Below are 24,551 nucleotides of genomic sequence, written 5' to 3' on the forward strand. Positions count from 1 at the left end.
AGGAGCTCAGCCACCACCCGTTGTCCAGTCTCAATGCCCACAGACCTCTTAACTTGAGGAGTGCCTTTTACGATGAGAAGAAGCCCTAACTTGTGGTACCATGCTACATACCCTCTGTCATTCATTTCACAGTGGTTTGCAGAGTATCTATGTAGATGATAAGAGTTTCTTTGGGTTCTTTGAACCATCTTTCCATAAGAGCCTGTTATGGTAATCATTAAAGGCTTCATCCATTGTGCAATAGGTATTGTTTGTTTAGAAGTTTCTTTACTAAGACTGTGTACCATGGGAAGTCCTATCTCTCACAAAGTGTTTTACAAGGTACATATTTATCTGGATCTGTGGGTCGAAAATTCTTGTTTGTAGCATGACAAGTAATGATGCTCACTTTGAATAAGCCTTCATTTCAATATTATACAGATACCTTTTAGCATTTGACAGTCAATTTGCACCTAGCTACATGTTTATCAAACAGTGGTAGGTAGGCAGCAATAGTATAACTGGAGAAATAACACATGATATCAAAGCGGGAGCTTTACTTATACTTATATGAAATGTTTATTTGTAGCCTTTTACAATCAGAGAACAGCAGAATATATTTAGTGAAAGAGTATTGTTTGCAATACAACCTAAGTAGTTTTGAGAGATGCTTCTCTCTGTTAATGAGTTTCTACACTTGTTTCACTTTTTTCTTTAGTGCAATCTCTGAAACCCAGCTAATGAGTGTATAATGTGAAGCATCTTTTGTCAGATAATAGTACACTATCTTCTTTATTTTTCAGTATTTCCAATACTCACCTTTCTTGTCAAAACTTTTTCTAGTTTTCGTATTTCAATAAGTTTCAGAAAAAGGCATTTGTGTACTCATTTATGTTCAATTTTTATCATGCATAGATTCAAGTCACAAAAGTATTACAAAGCCAAATTTGAAGAGTATAATTTGTACTGAGACACAATCTGCAATTGTATTTACCCATTTCAAGTGATACTAATTTTCCTAGCGGTATCAGCTTTTCTCTTAGAGCATCTCCCATCTGCCGTACAATTTCTCCACGTTTGGGTGCTGGTAAATCAGCCCATATTTGCCAGGCGTTCTCAGCTTCGAGTACACACTCATTGTAGTCCTTTATGTTTCCTTGCTGAACTTCAGCTATAGGTCTCCCATTTGCTGGACAAACTGAAGTTACGACCTGCAAAAGCAGACTCTTGTCAGTAAACATGCTATGTAGCTATATATCTGGTCCAACTATATAACTTGTTCAACAAGATTTACCCCTGAGCTATGATAGTTGACTCAGAAACTGTACAGTACTATTAACAATTTCTGTTACACTGGTTCTTAGTTGTGCCAATAAACTATAAGAGTTATATACTCTTATCTGGACAGAAAAACCTATAGCATACTTATGCTTCAGGACAGATGGGTGGGTGGGAGAATAGGGGCAGGAGATATGGGGGAGGGGGGAGGGGGACAAGAGGGAGGATTCTCAGCACAGAAATGAAAGACTGCATCTTTCAGGTGATAAACATATTTATTTTTCATGTAGTGCCCTCTCAAGTCAATGGACTTTGTGCAACACATTTCTTAATTTGTAGAATCCAGCTCTGAAGCGTGATTATGGAATGTCTGAAATACAAATGACTGCCAAGACCTCTTCATTGGGCTCAAAATGTTTTACAGCCATAATTTCTTTATGTATCTGTACAAGTAGAATCTGGTAAAAAAATTTTACTTCATTTTTTCATTGCCAAAACACCTTTTAGGGTAGGCACATCCATTTCACAAACAAACTATGTTTCTTTTGCCTTCTAAAATACTTATCACATATTTTATCATCCACATACACAAGACTTGTATATATTTCACCACTTATTGCTGTACAGTTTAACAAGGATCTCTTTTGCATATCAGAACACAATGACTGTAAAGTTTTTGCCAAATCAAGTTAATTTCATCATTTTTGGTGCATGTTCATCCTCTTATTCGAAAGCTCATTTATTTGCAGCATGAGATGTTGAACTATCATCCTAGTAACAGATTAACTGAGAAAATCAGTAAAGTTACTTTTCCAAAGGTCCCACCATTGCTGAGAAATTACTTTTTGCTTTTGCCTGTGATCAGTATTCAAGAAATTTGAGAAACATCTTGCACAAAGCTTTCTCATGGTTCATTCTTCATGTGAAATTACCATTCTTCCTCATCTGCTATCCCTACAGCAACAGTTATTTCAAAAACATTTAATTTTGACATCCAGTACCATATTGCACATTTTCAAAATGTTTCTACCTGTTTCAGTTCTGGGACACATTTTGTTTGGAATATTTTCAAGAGAATTACAAATATTTTTGATTTTAACTGTCAATTTCTTAACTGTTGAAAATGAAGCAGCACACTACTCATTCACCAACCCTGGATCAATTTCCATTAACAACATACAGTTCAAAACAAAACAAAAAATTATCATGGCCAAGTCTTCCATTTTATCTAATTGAAAGAAATACACATAAAGTGACTACTTTGTAAAGCTGGATTAACAAAACCATTCTCTAAGTTACGTTGACACTTTACTTAAATTACTACACAAAATGTACGAACATAACATGCACAAAATTTAATAATAATAATAATAATTATTATTATTATTATCTTTCCTTTCTCAGACGTTATGTTTGGTTAAAAATGGAAAGTGACGCAGACCTTGATCAAGCGTGACTTCCTTTTAACTGTACAGTATATGTTACATTGCATTTAGGAACTTTCGGGTAATTGAACATGTATCAATAATTACAGGTTTCTGTAGTTGTATACAAACATTTGGATGTAGCTGTATTGCATTGATGTACTGGTGGATATTGTGTGGTATGACTTGACTCCTGTAATTAATAGTATAATTGGTATAATGTCAACTTTTTCCTGATGCCACATGTCCTTGACTTCTTCAGCCAGTTGGAAGTATTTTTCAATTTTTTCTCCTGTTATCTTCTGTATATTTTTTGTATTGGGTATGGATATTTCAATCAGTTGTGTTAATTTCTTCTTTTTATTGGTGAGTATGATGTCAGGTTTGTTATGTGGTGTTGTTTTATCTGTTATAATGGTTCTGTTCCAGTATAATTTGTATTCATCATTCTCCAGTACATTTTGTGGTGCATACTTGTATGTGGGAACGTGTTGTTTTATAAATAAGTTTATGTTGTAAGGCAAGCTGTTGATGTATTATTTTTGCTACATTGTCATGTCTTCTGGGGTATTCTGTATTTGCTAGTATTGTACATCCACTTGTGATGTGATCTACTGTTTCTATTTGTTGTTTGCAAAGTCTGCATTTATCTGTTGTGGTATTGGGATCTTTAATAGTATGCTTGCTGTAATATCTGGTGTTTATTGTTTGATCCTGTATTGCAATAATTAATCCTTCTGTCTCACTATATATATTGCCTTTTCTTAGCCATGTGTTGGATGCGTCTTGATCGATGTGTGGCTGTGTTAGATAAGACGAGTGCTTGCCATGTAGTATTTTCTTTTTCCAATTTACTTTCTTCGTATCTGTTGATGTTATGTGATCCAAAGGGTTGTAGTAGTGGTTATGGTTATGAAATTGCAGTGGTGGAGCCAATGTAATTATATGAGTGATTGCTTTGTGTATTTTGCTAGTTTCTGCTCGTTCTATAAAGAATTTTCTTAAATTGTCTACCTGTCCATAATGTAGGTTTTTTATGTTGATAAATCCCCTTCCTCCTTCCTTTCTGCTTAATGTGAATCTTTCTGTTGCTGAATGTATGTGATGTATTCTATATTTGTGGCATTGTGATCATGTAAGTGTATTGAGTGCTTCTAGGTCTGTGTTACTCCACTTCACTTCTCCAAATGAGTAGGTCAATATTGGTATAGCATAAGTATTTATAGCTTTTGTCTTGTTTCTTGCTGTCAGTTCTGTTTTCAGTATTTTTGTTAGTCTTTGTCTATATTTTTCGTTTAGTTCTTCTTTAATGTTTGTATTATCTATTCCTATTTTTTGTCTGTATCCTAGATATTTATAGGCATCTGTTTTTTCCATCGCTTCTATGCAGTCTCTGTGATTATCCAGTATGTAATCTTCTTGTTTAGTGTGTTTTCCCTTGACTATGCTATTTTTCTTACATTTGTCTGTTCCAAAAGCCATATTTATATCATTGCTGAATACTTTTGTTAGCTTTAGTAATTGGTTGAGTTGTTGATTTGTTGCTGCCAGTAGTTTTAGATCATCCATGTATAACAAATGTGTGATTTTGTGTTGGTATGTTCCAGTAATATTATATTAATAATTTGTATTATTTAGCATGTTGGATAGTGGGTTCAGAGCAAGGCAGAACCAGAAAGGACTTAATGAGTCTCCTTGGTATATTCCAAGCTTAATCTGTATTGGCTGTTATGTGATATTATTTGAATTTGTTTGGATATTAAGTGTGGTTTTCCAATTTTTCATTACTATGTTTAGGAACTGTATCAATTTAGGATCTACTTTGTATATTTCCAATATTTGTAGTAACAATGAGTGGGGTACACTATCAAAAGCTTTTTGGTAATCAATGTATGCGTAGTGTAGGGACCTTTGTTTAGTTTTAGCTTGATATGTCACCTCTGCATCTATTACCAGTTGCTCTTTACATCCCCATGCTTCTTTGCAGCAGCCTTTTTGTTCTTCATTTATAATTTTGTTCTGTGTTGTATGTGTCATTAATTTCTGTATAATGACTGAAGTTAATATTTTGTATATTGTTGGTGGGCATATTATGGGGCGATATTTTGCTTGGTTTGCTGTGTCTGCTTGATCTTTAGGTTTCAGATAAGTTATTCCTTGTGTAAGTGTAACAGGGACTGTGTATGGGTCTGCAATGTAACTGTTAAATAATTTAGTTAGATGTGAATGTGTTGAGGTGAACATCTTTAGCCAGATATTTGCTATTTTATCTTCTCCAGGGGCTTTCCAATTGTGTGTAGAATTAATTGCTTGGGTGACTTCATGTTGCAAAATTATCACTTTCGGCATTTGTGGTATCATCTTGTATGTGTCTGTTTCTGCTTGTATCCACTGTGCATGTCTGTTATGTTTACCGGGTTTGACCATATGTTGCTCCAGAAGTGTTCCATGTCTGTTATGTTTGGTGGATTGTCTATTTTAATGTGTGTGTTATCTATTGTCTGGTAAAATTTCTTTTGGTTTGTGATGAATGTTTGGTTTTGTTTCCTTCTATTTTCACTTTTTTTGTATCTTCTAAGTCGTTTGGCCAATGCTTGTAATTTCTGCTTCTTTTCATCTAATTGCTCTATCGCCTCTTGTTGTGAGATTTTACCTAACCTTTTTCGTTTTTTGTCTGATATTTCATTTCTTATAAATTGTGTTAGCTGTCCGAAGTCTTTTCTCAGTTTTCCTATTCTGATCTGTAGCCTGTGTTGCCATGCGGGTTTGTGGGTTTCTTCTGTGTGTTGGTTGGTTCTGATCTCTGCCTAGTGTGTACATTTAGTGTAGTGAGTGCTCCTATATAAACCAGTAGTTGTAACTCTTCCATAGTTGTATTTTTGTTTATTTTGTTGAGTATGATTGCGTTGATAATTGTTATTGTTGTTTCGACTTGTGGGTTATTTGGTGGTCTATGCAAGAATGGTCTAATGTCTGTATTTGTGTCTTTGTATTCTATATATGTCAGCTGAAATTTTTCTTCTATATCTAACGAGTGTGTCACTTCGTGTTCTATTTGTGCTTGTTCTGGTGGCTGTCTTAAGATTTTGTTTTCCTCTGATTGTTTAGTTGATGCGTGTTGTTCTTTGTTTGTTTGCTATGGGATGTTTGAGTCCATTACTGTATTTTCTTCTTCTTCTGATTGCATATTATTTTGTTCCAGTATTTTTTGTACTTATTGTTTGATGTTTTCTAATTCTGAGTGGGGTATCCTGTTATTTTTTATTATTACATGGACCTGATCTGCTAGTCATTCTGTTAAAAATTTTCTGGGTATCTGGTAATAAATGTTGTGTATACTTGCAATCTGCATCCAGTTGTGTTGGTTCCTAAGTTCGTTGCTTTGTAATAACAGAACATGAGGTGTCGGTTAACTTCATCTGATCATCTCATCCTCTGTCTTTGTTTTCCTTCTAGAGTCGCTGCAGGAAGGATATCCTCCAAAACACCTCTATTTGGATTTAAATCATTTTCCGTGTGGCTAGCAGTGTCGTTACCATTGGGGACGGGCATAGGGTTAAAGCGTCATCCCTGACCATGACAGCACTTGCCCGAGGCATCATTAGTTCTGTCCTGAACCAACTAATCACACTAAAAGGGGGGTTAGCCCTATTAGTGGTTTGTTCTTTTTGTTACCTTGTACGACTGGCAGAACATACCGGTGGCCTATTCTTTTCCCGGGCCTCCATGGGTTTTATTATTGATTTCATGTAAACAATATTAATTTACTACTTAATAATATGATCCATATCATCTTGGAAATAATTAGGTTTGCTCCCACCATATGGCTCCCTGTCCTGAGCCATATCATCTCCAAACCTGCAAAGTAAGGGAGCCCTAATCAGAGCATAAAACAAGAATCTACCAAATCCTGAACTACCATCCAATCTGCCATCCCTGGTTTCAGAATCAACAGACTTCATTCAAAATATAGTTGTCTTGCACTTGCAGAGAATCTCACTGGAGTTAACATCATTAATTCCTGGCAGAAGAAATGGCTCCAAAACACCTCAGTAACATGTCACTTATTGCCTTGTTATACTGAGACAGTTTGATCAATGCTGTAAGATATGGTCAACTCTTAACCAACTGAGGAGAGGATACAAAAGATTTACAGAATAACTTTTTAAATGAGAACTGCTGCCCTCACCAGCATGCAAATGTGGCAAACAGAGGCATACTATCCAACACAACAGGACAGAAAGCAGTACCACAGCATATAAAGGGGATTCTGAGGAATTTCTGATAACAATTCCAAATTCTATCAAATATATATAAGGACATGATGATTATAATTGACTATTAAGTGCTTAGAAATAATTTAATGTAATTCAACATTGATCTTTACTTATACAAGACATGCTAGATAAATAAATAAATCCTCGAAGACCTAGGACTTCACCCAAAAACCCTAAATCTTATCACACACATACTCACCAATGCAGCCTCCAAAGTATAATTCATAATTAGGTGTCATAACCATTTCTGACCAAAATCAGTTATCAGCATGGTGACAGTCTGTCTCATACCTTGTTTAGTCTGGTTTTAGACAAAGTCATCCAAGAGTAGGAAAAAGAACTTAAAAACAAAATCTATTAGAAACCCATATCACTCGCAATACCTAAGAATTACAACCAAATTTTTAGTGTAGCTCTTGCAGACAATCTGACAATACTAACAGACAACAAAATGATAGCAATCAAACACATAGAAACTCTCAAGAAATGTGTCGGAGGAACTGGCCTCAAAATAGCCTTCCAAAAAATAAGTACATCTGCTGAAAACATCCCACTCAAAAACCTGTCACAAAATATGGACAGATTGAGAGAATTCCAAACCTCAAGTATTTATGTGAACTCCTTGAAGCTCCTTAGAGGGGATGGAGGGAGTGTTAGGGGGAGGAGGTCAGGAGAGAGGGGGGGAGAGGCGAGTGTGGAAATGGCACATAAATCTATAAAATTTATGGCAAAAAATGTATGTCCATACACATGAAAACAGCTGAAAATCACATCTGCACAGACAAATCATAGAGTGTAGATGGTAGATGGCCATAAATTCAGTGAGTGAAATGTGTTTGGGCCATCTGCTTTATTCAGACTGGTGTTTCTTGTCTTTGCATACACAGTGCATTGTAAAATACTTGATGCACTCCAGTGCTTTAAGGAAGTCATTGATGAATTTATTAAAATATATGAGAACCACTCTTTTTTACGAAAGTTAAGACCAAGAATTACATTGACTGACATAGCAAGTTGGCTACTTAGAATTCTAGAACCCACAGCAAACAATGAAACTGTAATTTTGAAAAAAGGTCTTACAGGCCAAACCAAAATTATTATTTCTGCCTATTCTGCAGTTAGTAATCTCTGTCATTACACTGACATGCATAAGGGATGGCTAGCATACTTTTACTCAATACTGTCTTTTGCCAAAATCTTTTGTGGCACTTTAAATAAAATAAAAGTATTTAATCTACAGAAGAATGCAGTCAGAATATTGTGTTAAATTTATAAAGACACATCTTGCAGCAGTTTCGTTGGAGACATAGGTATTCTTATACGGTACTTGCATTTCAAGGCAGTTACTCTCTAATAGAACATGTGCTTCATAAAAAGAGTGGTTCAAAGGTAAGCTGCACAGTTCATTAATCATTCAAATGTCTCTGAGCACTATGGGACTCAACTTCTGAGGTCATCAGTCCCCTAGAACTTAGAACTACTTAAACCTAACTAACCTAAGGACATCACACACATCCATGCCTGAGGCAGGATTTGAACCCGCAACCATTGCGGTTGTGCGGTTCCAGACTGTAGCGCCTAGAACTGCTCGGCCACCCCGGCCGGCTGCACAGTTCTTTAATGTAACATTCCAGTAGATGGTGAATCTTTGTCTATAATTCAGAATGGAGTTTTCTATTCTAGTGCAAGAGTTTATAACAGGTTGCTGGTAGATTTCAGGCAGGAAACTGGAAATCTCTACACACTCACAGGGGTACGTACCAAAGGGATACACTTCAATTTTGATCAGCTTTTAATATGTTGTAGTGTAGGGCAAAATAAGAGACCTTTTTTTATGTGCTCACATAGCAATTAAGATGTGAAACATACCCTTAGAAAAAAATGAGTTTAATATTTCTGAATGAATACTTTTTAATTGGTAACAGATAAAGACAACTTTATAAATTAAAGTTCTATGGTATTTAATGTAGATTACAACAGTGCAGCCAAATTTATCTAAAAAGACATTTTTTAACAACCCCCTTCCCTTCCTCATGCTACTTTGTTTTTCATTTCGACAATTGATTAATAGCAAAACATAAAGCACTGTTAATATTAAATTCAGTCATCTGTTGGAAGTAAACTAGAAGCATCTCTACATTGCTGTAAACATTCCCAATATGTGTGATCTTCAGTGGCAGTTGTCATATTGGGTTGTTTAATAAGTCATATATTTACTTTTCATTTTATGAAGTACAGAATATTTTGTGTGGAAATATTGTGAAAAGGATAGTTGCTACTCAACATATAGCACAGATGCTGTGTCACAGATAGGCACAAAGAAAATACTGTCAGAAAGTAAACTTTCGACCAATGAGGCTTTTGTCAAACACACACACACACACACACACACACACACACACACACATATGACCACAGTCTCAGGCTGCTAAGTTTTATTTGTGTTTTCTTTTTATATTTAGTATTTTTTTAGTTATAATCTTTTCAATTTAATTATCAAAACCCCTTGTAGGAATATCAGCAATGTAGGAAAAGACAGATTGCTACTTACGATGAAGATGGTACATTAAGTTGCAGACAGACACAATTAAAAGACACTTATACCTAAGCTTTTAGCCACAGCCTTCATCAGAAAAAGGGAAACACACACCATTCATTTACACAAGCAAGCACACCTCATGCATACATAATCGCCAACTCTGGCAGCTCGGGCCCAAATGCAACTATCACATCGGTGGAATCATAAAACTGGAGGGGCAGGGAAAGGGAAGGGAAGGGTTAGCAGTGTACAAGTGGATGGGTGGATGGGGGGAAGGGGGGGGGGGGGGGGGATGAGCGTGCTGTTGGGCAGAGCGTGCAGGAATGAGAATGCCAATAGGTGCAGCATCAGGAGGTTGTGGAGCAGGGAGAGAGGGGTGGGGGGAATGGAGTGAAAAAGGAGAGGAGCAGGGAAATATGGGTGAGTGCATTGGTAGAGGTCAGGAGACGAGAATGGGGAGGAGGTGATAGGGAAGAGTGGGTAGACATGAGGCCAGGATATTATGGGAATGGAGAATGCATTGTAAGGATAACTCCCACCTGCGCAGTTCAAAAAGCCAGTAGTGGAGGGGAGAATCCAGATGGCTCAAGTAGAGAAGCAGCCATTGAAATGAAGCATATCATTTTCAGTTGCATCTTGTGCCACAGGGTGGTCTACTTTGCTCTTGGCCACAGTTTGGCAGTGGCAGAATATCTTCGTGGAATAGCTAGTTGATGGTCATACCGATATAAAAAGCTGTGGAATTTAGAAACAGAGCTGGTAAATGATGTGGCTGCTTTCACCAGAGGCTCAGCTCCTTATAGGGTAGGATATACCTGTGACAGGACTGGAATAGGAAGTGCTGGGTACATGGATTAGACAGGTCTTGTGTCCTGGTCTTCCACAGTGTATTGATGCTTGTGGCAAGGGGTTGGGATTGGGAGTGGCAAAGGGATGGATTAGGATGCTGTGGAGATTGGGTGGATAAGGGAACATCACTTTAAAATAGGTGGGAAATATCTTGGGTAGGTTGTTCCTCATGTCAGGAAAAGATGTGGTTCAGTTGTTCTAGCCCAGGGTGTGGTTCAGTTGTTCCAGTCCATGGTGGTATTGGGAGACAAAAAGGACACTATCTTGCTGGGATGGTGGGAGTATTAGATGTGTGAGGGGATACGGCACAGGAGATCGGCTTGTGGATTAGGTCTGGGGAAAAGCGCCTGATGAGACACTCAGCATACTGTGCAAGGGAGTTCTTGTCACTGCAGATACACCATCCCCAAGTGGCCAGGCTTGTTGGGAGGGATTATTTGTTGTTAAAAGGGATGACAGCTGTCAAAATGCAGGTACTGTTGGTAGTGGACAGAGGTGCAGATGGAGCCATCAGAGAGATGGACGTCATTGTCTAGGAACGTGGCATCCTGGATTTGAAGGAGATGAGGTGAAGTAGACGGGAGGGAAGGTGTTGAGGCTCTGAAGAAATGGAGATAGGTTGTCTTCACCCTGAGTCCAGATAATGAGGCTAGATTATGGGCAGTTGGTTGGAGGTGGTCAGTAAGGGCCAAGTTAGGGTGAGGAGGGAAATGGATTCAGGGGAGAGGTTCTGGCATGATCCCAAGGCTTAAGCAAAGATCAGAGGTTGTGTTGGATTTCTGGGATGGGGTCACTCTGGCAGAGCTTATAGGTGAGGGAGCAAGATAATCAGTGGAGGCCTTCAGCCAGGTAGTCACTGCAATTCAAAGCAACATTAGTGGAACATTTATCTGGAGGTAGTATGATTAAGGGATCTGGGCAAGGATATTGAGGGTAAGATGGAGGTAAGGAATTCCTGGAAGGTTACCAGGTGGTGGTTAGGTGGGAGGATAGGAGGATCTTGGTTGGATGGTGCTATGAAGTAGGAGAGGCAGGGTTCAATATTGGAATTAGTTTGGCTTTGGTTGGAGAGATTGGCAGCAAAGAACTGTTCCCATTGCAGAGATCAAGGGAAGGAGAGTAAGTCTTTCACAAGTCCAACATGGTTAAATTTGGGTGTAGGGCCTTTGAATAAGACTGAAACTTTTGTGGAGCTGATGGGATAGGATAAAACTGTGACAGGTCTGGAATAGGAAGTACTTTTTGCCGAATGGCTTTTCTCCCATCCTACAACCCTGTGTTGTTTTCCTTTGTCACTATTCTCTAATAATTACTCTTTTCAGTGTCTGTTCATTCTCTTCTTTCCTGTGTTTATTTATCACCTTCCAAACTGCATCTACTTCCTAGGTGCACTGTATCAACGATCATCTGTGCACAAAACAGGCTTCATGACCACATGGACTGTTTATGCTGCATCTGATGCCCCAAATCCTTTCCTCCAAAGGTTATAATTATATTTATTCCTACTGATCCCACATCACCCCTCATCATGATGTACTTTAGCATTTTATTTCCCAAACCTGCTCATACCACATGAACTTGTGATCCTCAACCTAATCCTTCCCCCTCCCCCCCCCCCACCCCCACCCCCCTTCTTTCCTTATAGCAACACACACACACACACACACACACACACACACAAGTACACACTGCTCCCATACTTTGTCTGTTCCTTATCTCCCATGTTACTGTATATTTTTAACATATTTGTGCATATTTTTACGTAGTTTCATGCATTTTTGCATATTTTTATGTATTTGTGCATATCTCTGCATGTTTTTTTGTGTCTTTACACATTTTTTATGTGTCTCTTCTCTTGTATAAGAGGCACCATCAACACATATTTTGCCCATTTCCATGTCATTCTTGTTTCCTTTACACCATTCCTGCCACAATGGACCCTTGTTCCATCTTTATGCACTAGTTCAGAAAAGTATACCCTTTCCTGACTAAAATCCAGCCTCACATCCTACTTCTTAAATGATGCCTAAACTATAAAAACCCACAAACATTTTAACCATGAAAATTCCATTTTCTGGATCCCTTCCCCCCACCCCACACCACCCCCCTCTCCTTTCACAATGACTTTCACATTTTCAGATTCCGCTAGTCCTTGGATCTCATAAACTTGGTACTGCAAATACACATCTCCATTGCACAGGCATCCCAGAGCTGCCTCTGCTCCCTCCACAAGATGCTGTTACCATGTATCCTTACTTCACATATCACATCTCTGAAGCTGAATCTCTTGCTCTCCAGCACCTGGAGGAGCATTCTGGACACCACCTCCACATATTATCCAATCTGCTGTCATCCTATTGCCACATCAGGACACAACTATCCAACTGCTATACTATCCTATCCACAGTGTTCCTCCTTGTTCACTCCTCACAGCACTTAAACACTTCCTAACTGACCTTTTCAACTTGCCGCACAATCCAGAGTCAATACATTCCTGTAACACTGTGTTGATCACTCTAACAAAACCCTCTGCTCCACAGAAGTGCCAGTCCTATCCAAAGGCCTCACCTTTAGCCCTACACCCAAATTTAACAATGCTGGACTTGTCAAAGAATTACTCTCCTTCTCCTGATCCCTGCAATGGAAAAACTTCTATGCTGCCAATCCCTCCATCCAAAGCCAAACTAATTCCAACATTGAACCCTGCCTCTCCTATTTCATACCACCATCCAACCATGATCCTCTTCTCCTCACACCTAACCACCCACAGAAGAAAGAATGTCACACACAATTTCTAAACAGGTCCTGACCTAATCATCCTACCTGCAGATAAAGGTTTCTACACTGTTTTTATGAATCACAGTGAGTACCTGGCTGAAGAGCTCTGCTAATTATCTGGCTCCTGCACATATAAACTCTGCTGGAGTGACCCCATCCCAGAGGTTCACCCTGCTTAAGCTTGGGCCCTCCCTAGAATTTCTCCCCTGAATCCATTTCCCTCCTCACCTCTGTGACACCCCACATTCCCAACGTCGTTCAGACTCAAAACCCACTACCTCAATCTTCATATGAGGGGCATTTGAAAAGTCCATGCAAAGTCTGAGAGATGGCACCACCGACATGTATCGAGATCATGTTCAGTTAGTAGCATCTTTGGATAGAATGCACACCAAGTTTCAGCCAAATTGGTTTATTTCTTTGTGTTTGGCATTCATGTGAATCAAGCAAGTCGAGTGATTGTCAAAAAATGGACAAAAAAGAATTTCATGTGGTGATAAACATTACTTTATGAAAGGCAAAACGCCTCAGGAGACTAAAGAGAAGCTTGATAAACATTGCAGTGACTCTGCACCTTCCATTAGAACAGTATATATGCGGTTTCAAAATTTTCAGAGTGGCCATATGGGCACAAGTGATGCTGAACATTCCTGTGGAGGTTATGACTCCAGAAATCATTGATGAAATCCATGATTTGGTGATGGATGACAGAAGAGTTAAGGTGCATGAGATTGCTAGTGCTGTGGGCATCTTGAGTGAATGGGTATATAATATTTTGCATAAACATTTGGACATGAGAAAGCTACCCGCAAGATGGGTTCTGCGATTGCTCACTCTTGACCAAAAATGGAATTGTGTGAAGTGTTGCAAGGATGGTTTGCAGCTGTTCAGGAAGAATCTGCAGGACTTTAAGCATCATTTCCTCACTGTGGATGAAACATTGATACATTACTATTGTTATAACCTTTAATCACTAATAAAGTGCGTGGAGATACAAAAGTAGAAACACTCGCGGGTTACATGTTACTAACTCCGTATCTGTCATTCGACTGCCGGGCCGTGACATGCGGCCGGCGCCGTTCATAACCAGGTGGCGCTCCCGCGCTCGGCCGAGCTGCGGAGCACCTCTATCGCCGTGTTCGCGTACTAACGTAGCGGCACTTTTGAATGTCGTGGCACTGTCACAACACTTTTCCCCCCTTGAAAAAAAAAAACTTTCGTGGAGACACGGACAGTGCGGAGACATCCATGGCCTCTTGGGAGGTCCCGAGAAGATCCCACGGAGAAACACGAGAGTATGGTCGAAAATGTCCAGGACGGAAGCTGGCGCGTGGAACGTGCCTCCTGGACGAGATGATGGGTGAAAACTCCGGAGCAGCATCCATAGGTGTCGTGGACCTGGGGGTGTGCTCCAGCGAGATGGGTCCCGGAGAAGGCGGCGTCGCGACTGGGGCCGGTTCCGGCGTACTCGGAAGCGGTAGCGACGGCGGCGGCAGCAACACGCCCGGAAGATCGGCAGCAGCGACAGGACTGGCTTCTCGGGCTGGTGGAGACGAAAGAAGGGGCGGTGGTACCGGCGTGGCCACCACTCGTGGGCGCATCTGGTCGTAATGGCGAACAACCATGCCATCGTCCGTACGTATTTCACAAAGCCGGCGGCCGCGAAGAGCCTGGACGACCCCTGGAATCCATTTAGGGCGAGATCCATACCCCCGTGCCCACACGTCGGCGCCCACCGGATATTTTCCCGCACTAGGGGACACAGTACAAGGCCTGACAGGGTGAAGCAGATGCAGTAGGGTGCGCGGTTGGCGGCCATGTAAGAGTTCAGCAGGGCTGCGATCACCCAGAGGCGTGAAGCGATAAGAACTCAGAAATTGCAACAGAGCGTCATCTGTGGAAAAATCACTAAGGAATTTTTTCATTTGGCTTTTGAAAGTGCGGACAAGGCGCTCGACCTCCCCATTTGATTGCGGATGGAAGGGCGGTGCTGTAACATGATGAATCCCTTGTCCAGTACAAAAATCACGGAAGGCCTGCAAAGAGAACTGAGGGCCATTGTCCGTGACAATCGTGGATGGAAGACCTTCTAGCGCAAAGATTTTTGACAAAGCCAACGTCGTCGCCGCAGTGGTGACCGACGGACAGCGAACAACAAACGGAAACTTCGAGAAGGCGTCAATCAACAGTAGCCAATAAGTGCCGAGGAAGGGGCCGGCAAAGTCAGCGTGCACCCGTTCCCACGGCTGCGCCGGATCAGGCCACGGAGAGGGCAGAGTACGAGGCGCAGCCAGTTGTTGAACACACTGATCACACGCAGCGACCATGTGGGCGATGTCCGAATCGATACCGGGCCAATAAACGTGCCTGCGGGCCAGGGACTTAGTCCGAGAAATCCCCCAATGGCCCTCATGCAATAGTTTGAGAACAGCTTTGCGAAGAGAGGCGGGCACCACAACCCGTGGAGATGCGCCATCCGTGGCCAGAAGAACAACACCCTCACGAACAGACAGACGAAGGCGCAAGGCATGGTAGTTGCGAATGGGATCCGACGCCCGGCCCTTGGTCCTGTCCGGCCAACCCCGCTGAACAAAACCAATCACCTGACGCAGGACCGGATCCCGCGCAGTAGCCGACGCGACCTGCGAACCTGTAAGTGGAAAACCCTCAACCGCACGATGTTCTTCCTCATCAATGTGGAAACAGAGGAGTTCATCGCGATCGAAAACCGGGTCGGGGCCCATCGGCAAACGCGACAACGCGTCAGCGTTGGCGTGCTGGGCCGTGGGGCGATAGTGAATCTCATAGTGAAAACGAGACAAGTATAAGGCCCAACGTTGCAGGCGGTGAGCTGCCTTATCCGGAAGCGATGCCGAGGGGCTGAACAGAGAGACCAGCGGCTTGTGGTCGGTGATGAGGTGAAACTTAGAACCATACAAAAAAACGCTGAACTTTTTCAGAGCATAAATGATAGCGAGCGCCTCCTTTTCTATTTGAGAGTAACGCCGTTGGGCATCGTTGAGGGTCTTTGAAGCGTAGGCGATGGGTCGTTCCGACCCATCCTCATACCGATGGGCGAGAACAGCCCCTAGGCCATACTGTGACGCGTCAGTCGCCAGAACCAAGTGCTGACCCGGACGGAATGTGGCAAGACAAGGCGCCGACTGCAAATGAGCCTTCAGGCGGACAAAAGCCTGCTCACACTCGGCGGACCAACAGAAAGGAACGTTTTTGCGTAACAGCTGATGCAGAGGATGAGCCACCGCCGCCGCGGAGGGAATGAATTTGTGATAATAAGCAACCTTGCCTAGAAACGCCTGAAGTTCTTTGACCATAGACGGCCGGGGTAGAGCGGTAATGGCCGCAACGTGCTGTCGTAGAGGGCGTATACCCTCACGGGACAAGTGGAAACCAAGATACACAATGGAGGGTTGGAAGAACTGAGACTTGTCCAGATTGCACTTCAACCCTGCTGAATGCAGAACACGAAACAGTGAACGCAAATTGCGAAGGTGCTCCTCAGGGGAGGCCCCCGTGACAACAATGTCATCCAGGTAGTTGATGCAGCCGGGAACGGAAGCCGTGAGCTGTTCCAAAAACCGCTGAAAAATGGCCGGCGCACTAGAGACGCCAAATGGTAACCGCTGGTACTGATACAACCCACAAGGAGTGTTGATGACGAGAAATTCCTTGGAAGATGCATCCAATGGCAACTGATGGTACGCCTCCGATAGGTCAAGTTTGGAAAAGAACTGGCCCCCAGCGAGCTTGGTAAATAACTCCTCAGGACGGGGAAGAGGATAAGTGTCAATGAGGCTCTGAGCGTTGACAGTGGCTTTAAAATCACCACACAATCGCGGACTCCCGTTTGGTTTAGAAACCACCATGATGGGCGATGCCCTTTCGCTGGAGGTAACAGGAAGGAGAATCCCCGAAGCCGTTAACCTGTCTATCTCAGCTTTGACAGGCGCACGCAACGCCATCGGAATAGGGCGTGCCCGGAAAAACTTAGGGCGAGCCGTAGGTTTAAGAGTAATGTGGGCTTCAAAATCCTTGGCACGACCCAGACCAGCAGAGAACACGGACGAGAATTCAGAACACAAGCCATCCAGCTGGGGATACGGAATGTCCTCAGATATGAGGTGCACATCATCATCAATGGAAAACCCGAACAACTGGAAAGCATCATAACCGAACAGGTTTTCAGTGCCCGCATGATCCACCACATAAAACGTGAGGGGCCTAACAACAGACTTGTAGGCAGTGGAAGCATCAAACTGGCCAACGATAGGAATTTTCTGCTTATTATAAGTTCGTAGATTACGCGTAACAGGAGACAAGGGAGGGGAGCCCAACTCCAAATACGTGCGAGAATTAATGAGAGTTACTGCAGAGCCAGTGTCCACTTGCATGCGAATGTCTTTATCCAGAACACGAACAGTAACAAACAACTTATTCGTTTGAGAAAGCACACAGTTAACATCCATGTCCGATGCCTCGTCCTCGTCGACAGGAACGTTAGGGGACTGACACACAGAAGCAATGTGGCCTTTTTTCCTACAGGAATTACACGTGGCCCAACGTTTTGGACACGCGGCTCTGTCATGCTGCACGAAACAACGTGGACAAGAAGGAAGGGCGGAACGAACCTGCTTCTGTGGTTGCTGTTTTCGCTGCGAGCGTGGCGGCCCAACGCGACGTTGTTGACGCGAGTGCACCGCCGCCACATCGTCGTTTCCCTGTGAAACAGGCACATTGTCTGCGTCGAACGTGGTCTGGACAGCGCCTACATCACACCACGCGTCTATTTGCGCACCAGCAGCGTGAGACACTTCAAACGATTGAGCGATGCTGAGAACTTCCGACAACGACGGGTTTGGCAATTGTAAGGCACGTTGCCGAACTTCTTTATCAGGAGCAAGCCGTAAAATAGCGTCCCGAACCATTGAATCAGCGTAAGACTCATGATGAGTGTCCGTGACAAACTGACATTTCCGACTCAGACCGTGTAGTTCCGCCGCCCAAGCCCGGTAAGATTGATGGGGCTGTTTACGACACCGGTAAAAAGCCACGCGGGCGGCAACGACATGGGTGTTTTTTCGGTAATAGTTAGACAATAAGTCACACATTTCTTGGAAGGACAGAGAGGCAGGTTCCCGCAGAGGGGCTAACTGAGATAGCAGCTGATAGATCCGTGGGGAAATCCAAGATAGAAACAACGACTTACACATAGGAGCGTCGACAACGCCGAAAGCCAAGAGTGTTGCCGCAAACGCTTCTCATAATCCTCCCAGTCTTCAGCGGCCTCGTCATAAGGAGGGAACGGAGGCGGAGAAGAGGAAGACAGACGATGAGTAAGCAACGTCGACAACGCCTGAATAGCAGCCGTCAGCTGTGTTTGTTGTTCAATAAGCGCTTGCATAAGCTGTTCCATGTCTGCCCCGACACGAACACACAAGTCCACAACGCAGGGAAAAAAAAAAATCCGACCTCGTCGCCAAAAAGTGTTATAACCTTTAATCACTAATAAAGTGCGTGGAGATACAAAAGTAGAAACACTCGCGGGTTACATGTTACTAACTCCGTATCTGTCATTCTACTGCCGGGCCGTGACATGCGGCCGGCGCCGTTCATAACCAGGTGGCGCTCCCGCGCTCGGCCGAGCTGCGGAGCGCCTCTATCGCCGTGTTCGCGTACTAACGTAGCGGCACTTTTGAATGTCGTGGCACTGTCACAACAACTATAATCATGAGACCAAAAAATAATCTAAACAATGGGTTACCAAGGAAGAATCTGCACCAAAAAAGGCGAAGACCATTCCTTCAGCCAGAAAGGTTATGGTGACTGTCTTTTGGGATTTTCAAAGGTTAATCCTCATGAACTATCTGGAAAAGGGTAAAACTATTACAGGTGCATATTATTCATTGTTATTGGACTGTTTGAAAACCAAGCTAGCAAGATAAACTCCGGGGATTGGAGCGCAAAAATGCGCTTTTCAATCAAGACATTGCACCGGCACACACCTCAGCAGTTGTGGTCACAAAATTATTGGAAATAGAATTCCAACTCATTTCCCCCCCCCCCCCTCCCCTCCCCTATTCTTCAGACTTGGCTCCCTCAGGCTACTATTTGTTCCCCAATTTGAAGAAATGGTTGGCGAGACAAATATTTTATTCAAACAAGGAGGTGATTGCAGCAACTAACAGCTGTTTTGCAGACTTGGATAAATCCTATTATTTGGAAGGGATCAACAAATTAGAACAGCATTGGACAAAGTGTATAAGTCTAAAAGGAGATAATGTCAAAAAATAAAAAAGTCGTTTTTATTTTTGCACGGACTTTTCAAACGCCCCTTGTACACATTACTAACTTTATCCTAAAGCAAAGCTACTTCTCCTTTGAAGGGAAGATATACAAAGAAATCTGTAGCACAGCCATGGGGAAACACATGGCACCCTCCTAAGACAGCCTGTTTGTGGGCCATCCAAAGGAGACATTTCTAGCCTTCCGTAATGCCAAACCCCTAGTCTGGTTCAGTTTCACTGATGATATCTTCATGATCTGGACTTTTCTCCCATCAAGCTGGTTCATACTATCCCATAACAGGTCAGTTCACCTGTGAAAGCAACCATGTCATTTACCACCTATGTTGCAATCATTCCACAGCTTTTTGTATTGGTGTGATCATCAACCAGCTGTCTATGAATCACTACTGCCAAACTGTGACCAAGAGCAAGGTAGACCATCCTGTGGCACAACATGCAGCTGAACAGAATACACTTGATTTCAATGGCTGCTTCACTATCCAAGCCAACACCCTCCACCTAACAGTTTCCACCCCCTCTGTCCTACCAACTCCTCCACATCCTCGTCTCTCTCCCTCTTTGTTTGGCACGCTCTACCACCACACCCATCCATCTCTTCACTCTCCCCTCCTATTTCACTCCATTTTCCTCCATCTCCCTGCTCCATGACCTCCTCACACTGCACCTGTTGGAGTTCTAGTTCCTGCACACTCTGCAGACAGTGCTCCTCTCTCCCCTCCACCTACCCCACCCGATCCACACAGCTCCTTCCATCCCAGGTGATATTTGCATTCTGGCCCAAGATGCCGGGGTTTTCAGTCATGTGTTTGTGAGGTGTGCTTGCTTGTTTGAATACATGATGTGTGTTTCCCTTTTTCTGATGAAGGCTTAATGCATCATCTTTATGGTAAGTAGCATTCTATTTTTTCCTTCATTGATCAGATGTAATTATGTTTTATTCAAAATTGTTTGAACATTATTATTGTAATACAGTTGTAAATCTGTACAATAATGAGGAAGCACAGAATTATTTAGGTAAAAAACAATTGCAAGTTTCATGGCAGGAGCAGGAAGAAAGATATAATTCCCCCTTTCTTTCCTTCAGCCAATCAACCTTACTGAAGCGTATGGGCAACAGAGTGGGGAAAAGTGGTGTGAGAGGAATACTGTGTGCCAGGATGCCTAGTTCACTAAGTGTGTGGGTAAGTGTGTTATTGACTTTGTGAGTGTTGGATATGTAGTCAAAATCAAAGTGCAGTCAGCATTTTTTTCCTGAACAATGCTGCACTTCCTCAATATTATTCAGATTTACAATAGTGATACAACAATAATGTACAAAAATTTAATTAAATCTGAACAGGTTACAACTTGAAAACAAAAAAAATGACAAAAAAATACAATGGCAACTGCATTGAACCAGACATACATTGGGATGCATACAGTGATACAGATATATTTCTAGCTTATTTCTGACAAATGTGTCTTTGGAATGCCACTTCATCATATGTAATTTAATTTTGTATTAACAATGATACACATTTTACTATTAGTCAATGGTCAAAATGGAAAACAAAATAGTGGGAGAGAGGGGTTTCAAAAAGATGACTTTTTGAAAAATATTGTTGCACTGTTGTAATGTACATTAAAAACAATAGAACTTTTATTTGAAGTTTTTTTCATATTTATTTCCATTTCAACAACATTCATTCAGAAATATTTTTTTCAAGAGGGTGTTTCACCCCTTTAATGGCTGTGTGGGCATGTATAAAAAAAATGTGTGTCTCAGTTTGCTGCAAACTAGAACTTATTCAAAGTCAGTCAAAATGGAAGAGTACCCTTGGGTTGATTTGCACATTAGAAGCAAAGTGAAAGTTACCTCACTGATCAGCCCTATATTTTATTGGAATACATGCACTTCAAAGCACAAATAAAAATGTTAAAATGCTGTCTGTCACAATTGATATATTACATAACTGACATATGTGACTCGTATTCATGAAATCCATCTCCAGGACACACATACAGTTTTTAAAGTGTTATGTATTATTACACTCAATGCTTGTTCAGATACCGATATTAAAAATTTTAAATCTGAAATACCCTTTCAGAGTGGGGTGATTGCTTGCTGCTGAAAGTTCTCTCACTGACTGGCAGATGTCGGCCAGCAGAATATTTTTGTATGAATGCATGGCATTTGTGGGAATATATTGCATGCTCAGACATTTGTGCAGATAGATCATTGCATGTGGATCAGCTTTTCTGCTTATCTTGCTGTCATGTCTGGGTGTTGGTTTTGATATTATATTACAATAGAGAGACTGTGACAATCTGATGTTTTTAATCACAGATAAACATTATTTTAATGAATTTAAAAGATATTTCTGGAGCACAGACTCAAAAATATTCTTAATTTTTAAGTATTTACTATTATAATAGTATTGAACTGAACAACATGATGAAATGTGAGTTCGTGAACTCTGTAATTTCATATAGGATCTCCTTTCTCCACTCTTGCCCATGGATGAATATTCCCACTTTGTCCAGGAGATCAATTATCCAGCTGTTCTCTAAAGTATCCACTCTATGCTGCACTTTAAGATCATTGTGTACACACTTAGCTTCAGAAATGTTCCAGACTTCTACTTGTGGACACCATTTGGAAACATGTTCCAAAACACAGGAACAGCAGTGTCAGTACAGATCAAAGGAAACAATGTTTCAGGGCAGCTACCACAAGTCACCAGTGTACAGTGTTACTGTATGTTTACATTCTGCATTTCATCATCATCTGCTGTAAAGAGATGTTCCATGTTCTGTTTCTGTTTGTTTTATTAAGATTTTTTCAGAAAAAAATTGAATGACAGCAGACTGTCACATTTGTAAGCAATTTCAAAACTGATGACACTACTGAGAAACTAATTTTTGATGATCTGTGTGACATCAAACGAATAAAAATTCGATAATATGTATATTTAATTATGTTTTTCATTTATGGTACTTACTTAAATTTCCAAGGCTCTGGAATGAATCTCTCATTGCCAAAAAATCAAAGAGTAATGGCAAGTCTTTGACTGATTATAATTGCATTACTGAAATTTGTTTTTTGAAACAAACAGTGCTAACATATTTTCCAGAAATTGAGTATCAACAGTTAATATCCAAGTGCAGTTAATAAACCAGAGCAAGTTTCTCCTGCCAGTTCTTGTATGATATGTTTTCATCCACCAACGATAATGATGCATTTCATTTTGTCTGTATGAACCTTCAAGTATTATTAAAGCCACCTTCACAATGCATTTAAAACATGTTTCTGTTCATAGCATTGTTTGCAACATTGCTCCATTTAAGTCAGCAACATGTTGGCAACAATGTTCATTGCTGACATTGCTGCTTACTGTACATACAAACCAAGTTGATACTTGCCACAATGGCTGATGAGAGTGACCGTAAATGGAAAATGCCTTTATGCTTGTTCCGATCAGCCACTGTGCCAAGTGTCAACTTGGTTTGTGTGGACAGTACACTAGTGACAAACATTTCTGCATATTATGCCATGTTTACACTGGGTTTAAAGACATGTTTCTCTTCACAATATTGTTTCCAACATTGCTTCACCAAAGTCAGCAAGATGTTGGCAACAATGTTTGTTGTTCACATCCCCATCTACTGTCCAACCATGTTGAGACTCATCATGGTGACTGATGGTCAGGCCTTAAATAGGAAATGCCTTTGTGGTCACTCCCACCACACACTGTGCCAAGTGTCGACTTGGTTTGTGGAGACAGTACACTAGCAACAAACATTTCTACATATTACGTATTTGCAGCATCTGCTACGCTGAACTGGCAGCAAACATTTCACTTGGTGTGCTCACATGGAGAGCTGCACCATGACAAGTGATGAGGAAGAATTAGTGATATGTGTTGCTGCGTTAATAATGCTTGATGAAATAAGCAGACAAAGAAAAAGACACAGTCATCTTTGGTGGTTAGTATGCTGCTAATGAATATTACTGGAGCTGTTGTTTCGAAGAAAGGCAGTTTCAGAAAATTAATTCCTGTGAAGTAAAAGTGCTTTTATTCTTCATTTTTGGCAGTGGGAGATTTCTGTCAAAGACTTGTCAATTTATTCCATATTTCAAAGCCATCCATATCTCAGTTAGTTCCCATGAAGCTTTTTAGTAAAGGACTGTATAATTATGTAAAGGTAATTCATTTATATTTAACTGTTCATAGATTTATTTTTTATATGTGTAATAAGAGTAAAAAGTTCAACAATGGAAAATCTTGGATATAATGTGACAATATTATGAAAATGAGATGCAGAGATGCTGAGTCACACATAGGAACAACAAAAACACTGTCAGAAAATGAGCTTTTGGATAACAACGCTTTCATTGGAGACAGAACTCTCTCTCTCTCTCTCTCTCTCTCTCTCTCTCTCACACACACACACACACACACACACACACACACACACACACACGCAAATGCAACTCACACACACATGACCATAGTCACTGGCTGCCGGGACCTTGCAGGCCAAATACTGACAGTGGAAATTTCATCTACCATCAGGATTTGTACCAGCTTACCTTTGAGTTGAGTGCCACAGCACACACATGTGGATAACAACCTTGGCTACAGAGGTGGGCATGTAAATATGTATGGTCCCAGCAGCCAGAGACTGCAGTCATGTGTATGTGAGTAGCACGTGTGTGTGTGTGTGTGTGTGTGTGTGTGTGTGTGTGTGTGTGTGTGTATGTGTGTTCTATCTCTGACAAAGGGCTTGTTGGCTGAAAACTCATTTTCTAAACAGTCTTTTTGTTGTGCCTATCTGTGTGACTCAGCATTTCGCGTTGGTCAAGATCCAATGACTGTTAGTAAAATATGGAATCCGTGAGTTCAGGAGGGTAATACGGAACACCGTGCTGGATCCCAACGACCTCATATCACTAGCAGTCAAGATGAAAGGCATCTTATCTGCATGGCTGTAATGGATTGTGCAGCCACGTCTTGATCCCTGAGTCAATAGATGGGGATGTTTGCAAGACAACAACCATCTGCACAAACAGTTTGATGACGTTTGCAGCAGCATGGACTATCAGCTCGGAGGTCATGGC

At 41.5% G+C, this 24,551-nt stretch overlaps 1 protein-coding gene across 1 annotated transcript in view; it reads right to left on the reverse strand.

Moving 5' to 3' along the window:
* LOC126481587 (alpha-aminoadipic semialdehyde dehydrogenase-like) overlaps window positions 1-24,551 on the reverse strand; it is a 131,002-nt gene that overhangs the window by 101,870 nt on the left and 4,581 nt on the right. The window contains exon 2 of the mRNA XM_050105446.1: window positions 974-1,190. Within this exon, the coding sequence (XP_049961403.1) occupies window positions 974-1,190 (217 nt within the window). The remainder of the gene's footprint in view (window positions 1-973; window positions 1,191-24,551) is intronic.

Source organism: Schistocerca serialis, chromosome 5 (assembly GCF_023864345.2).
Source record: "Schistocerca serialis cubense isolate TAMUIC-IGC-003099 chromosome 5, iqSchSeri2.2, whole genome shotgun sequence".
Taxonomy (NCBI): domain Eukaryota; kingdom Metazoa; phylum Arthropoda; class Insecta; order Orthoptera; family Acrididae; genus Schistocerca; species Schistocerca serialis.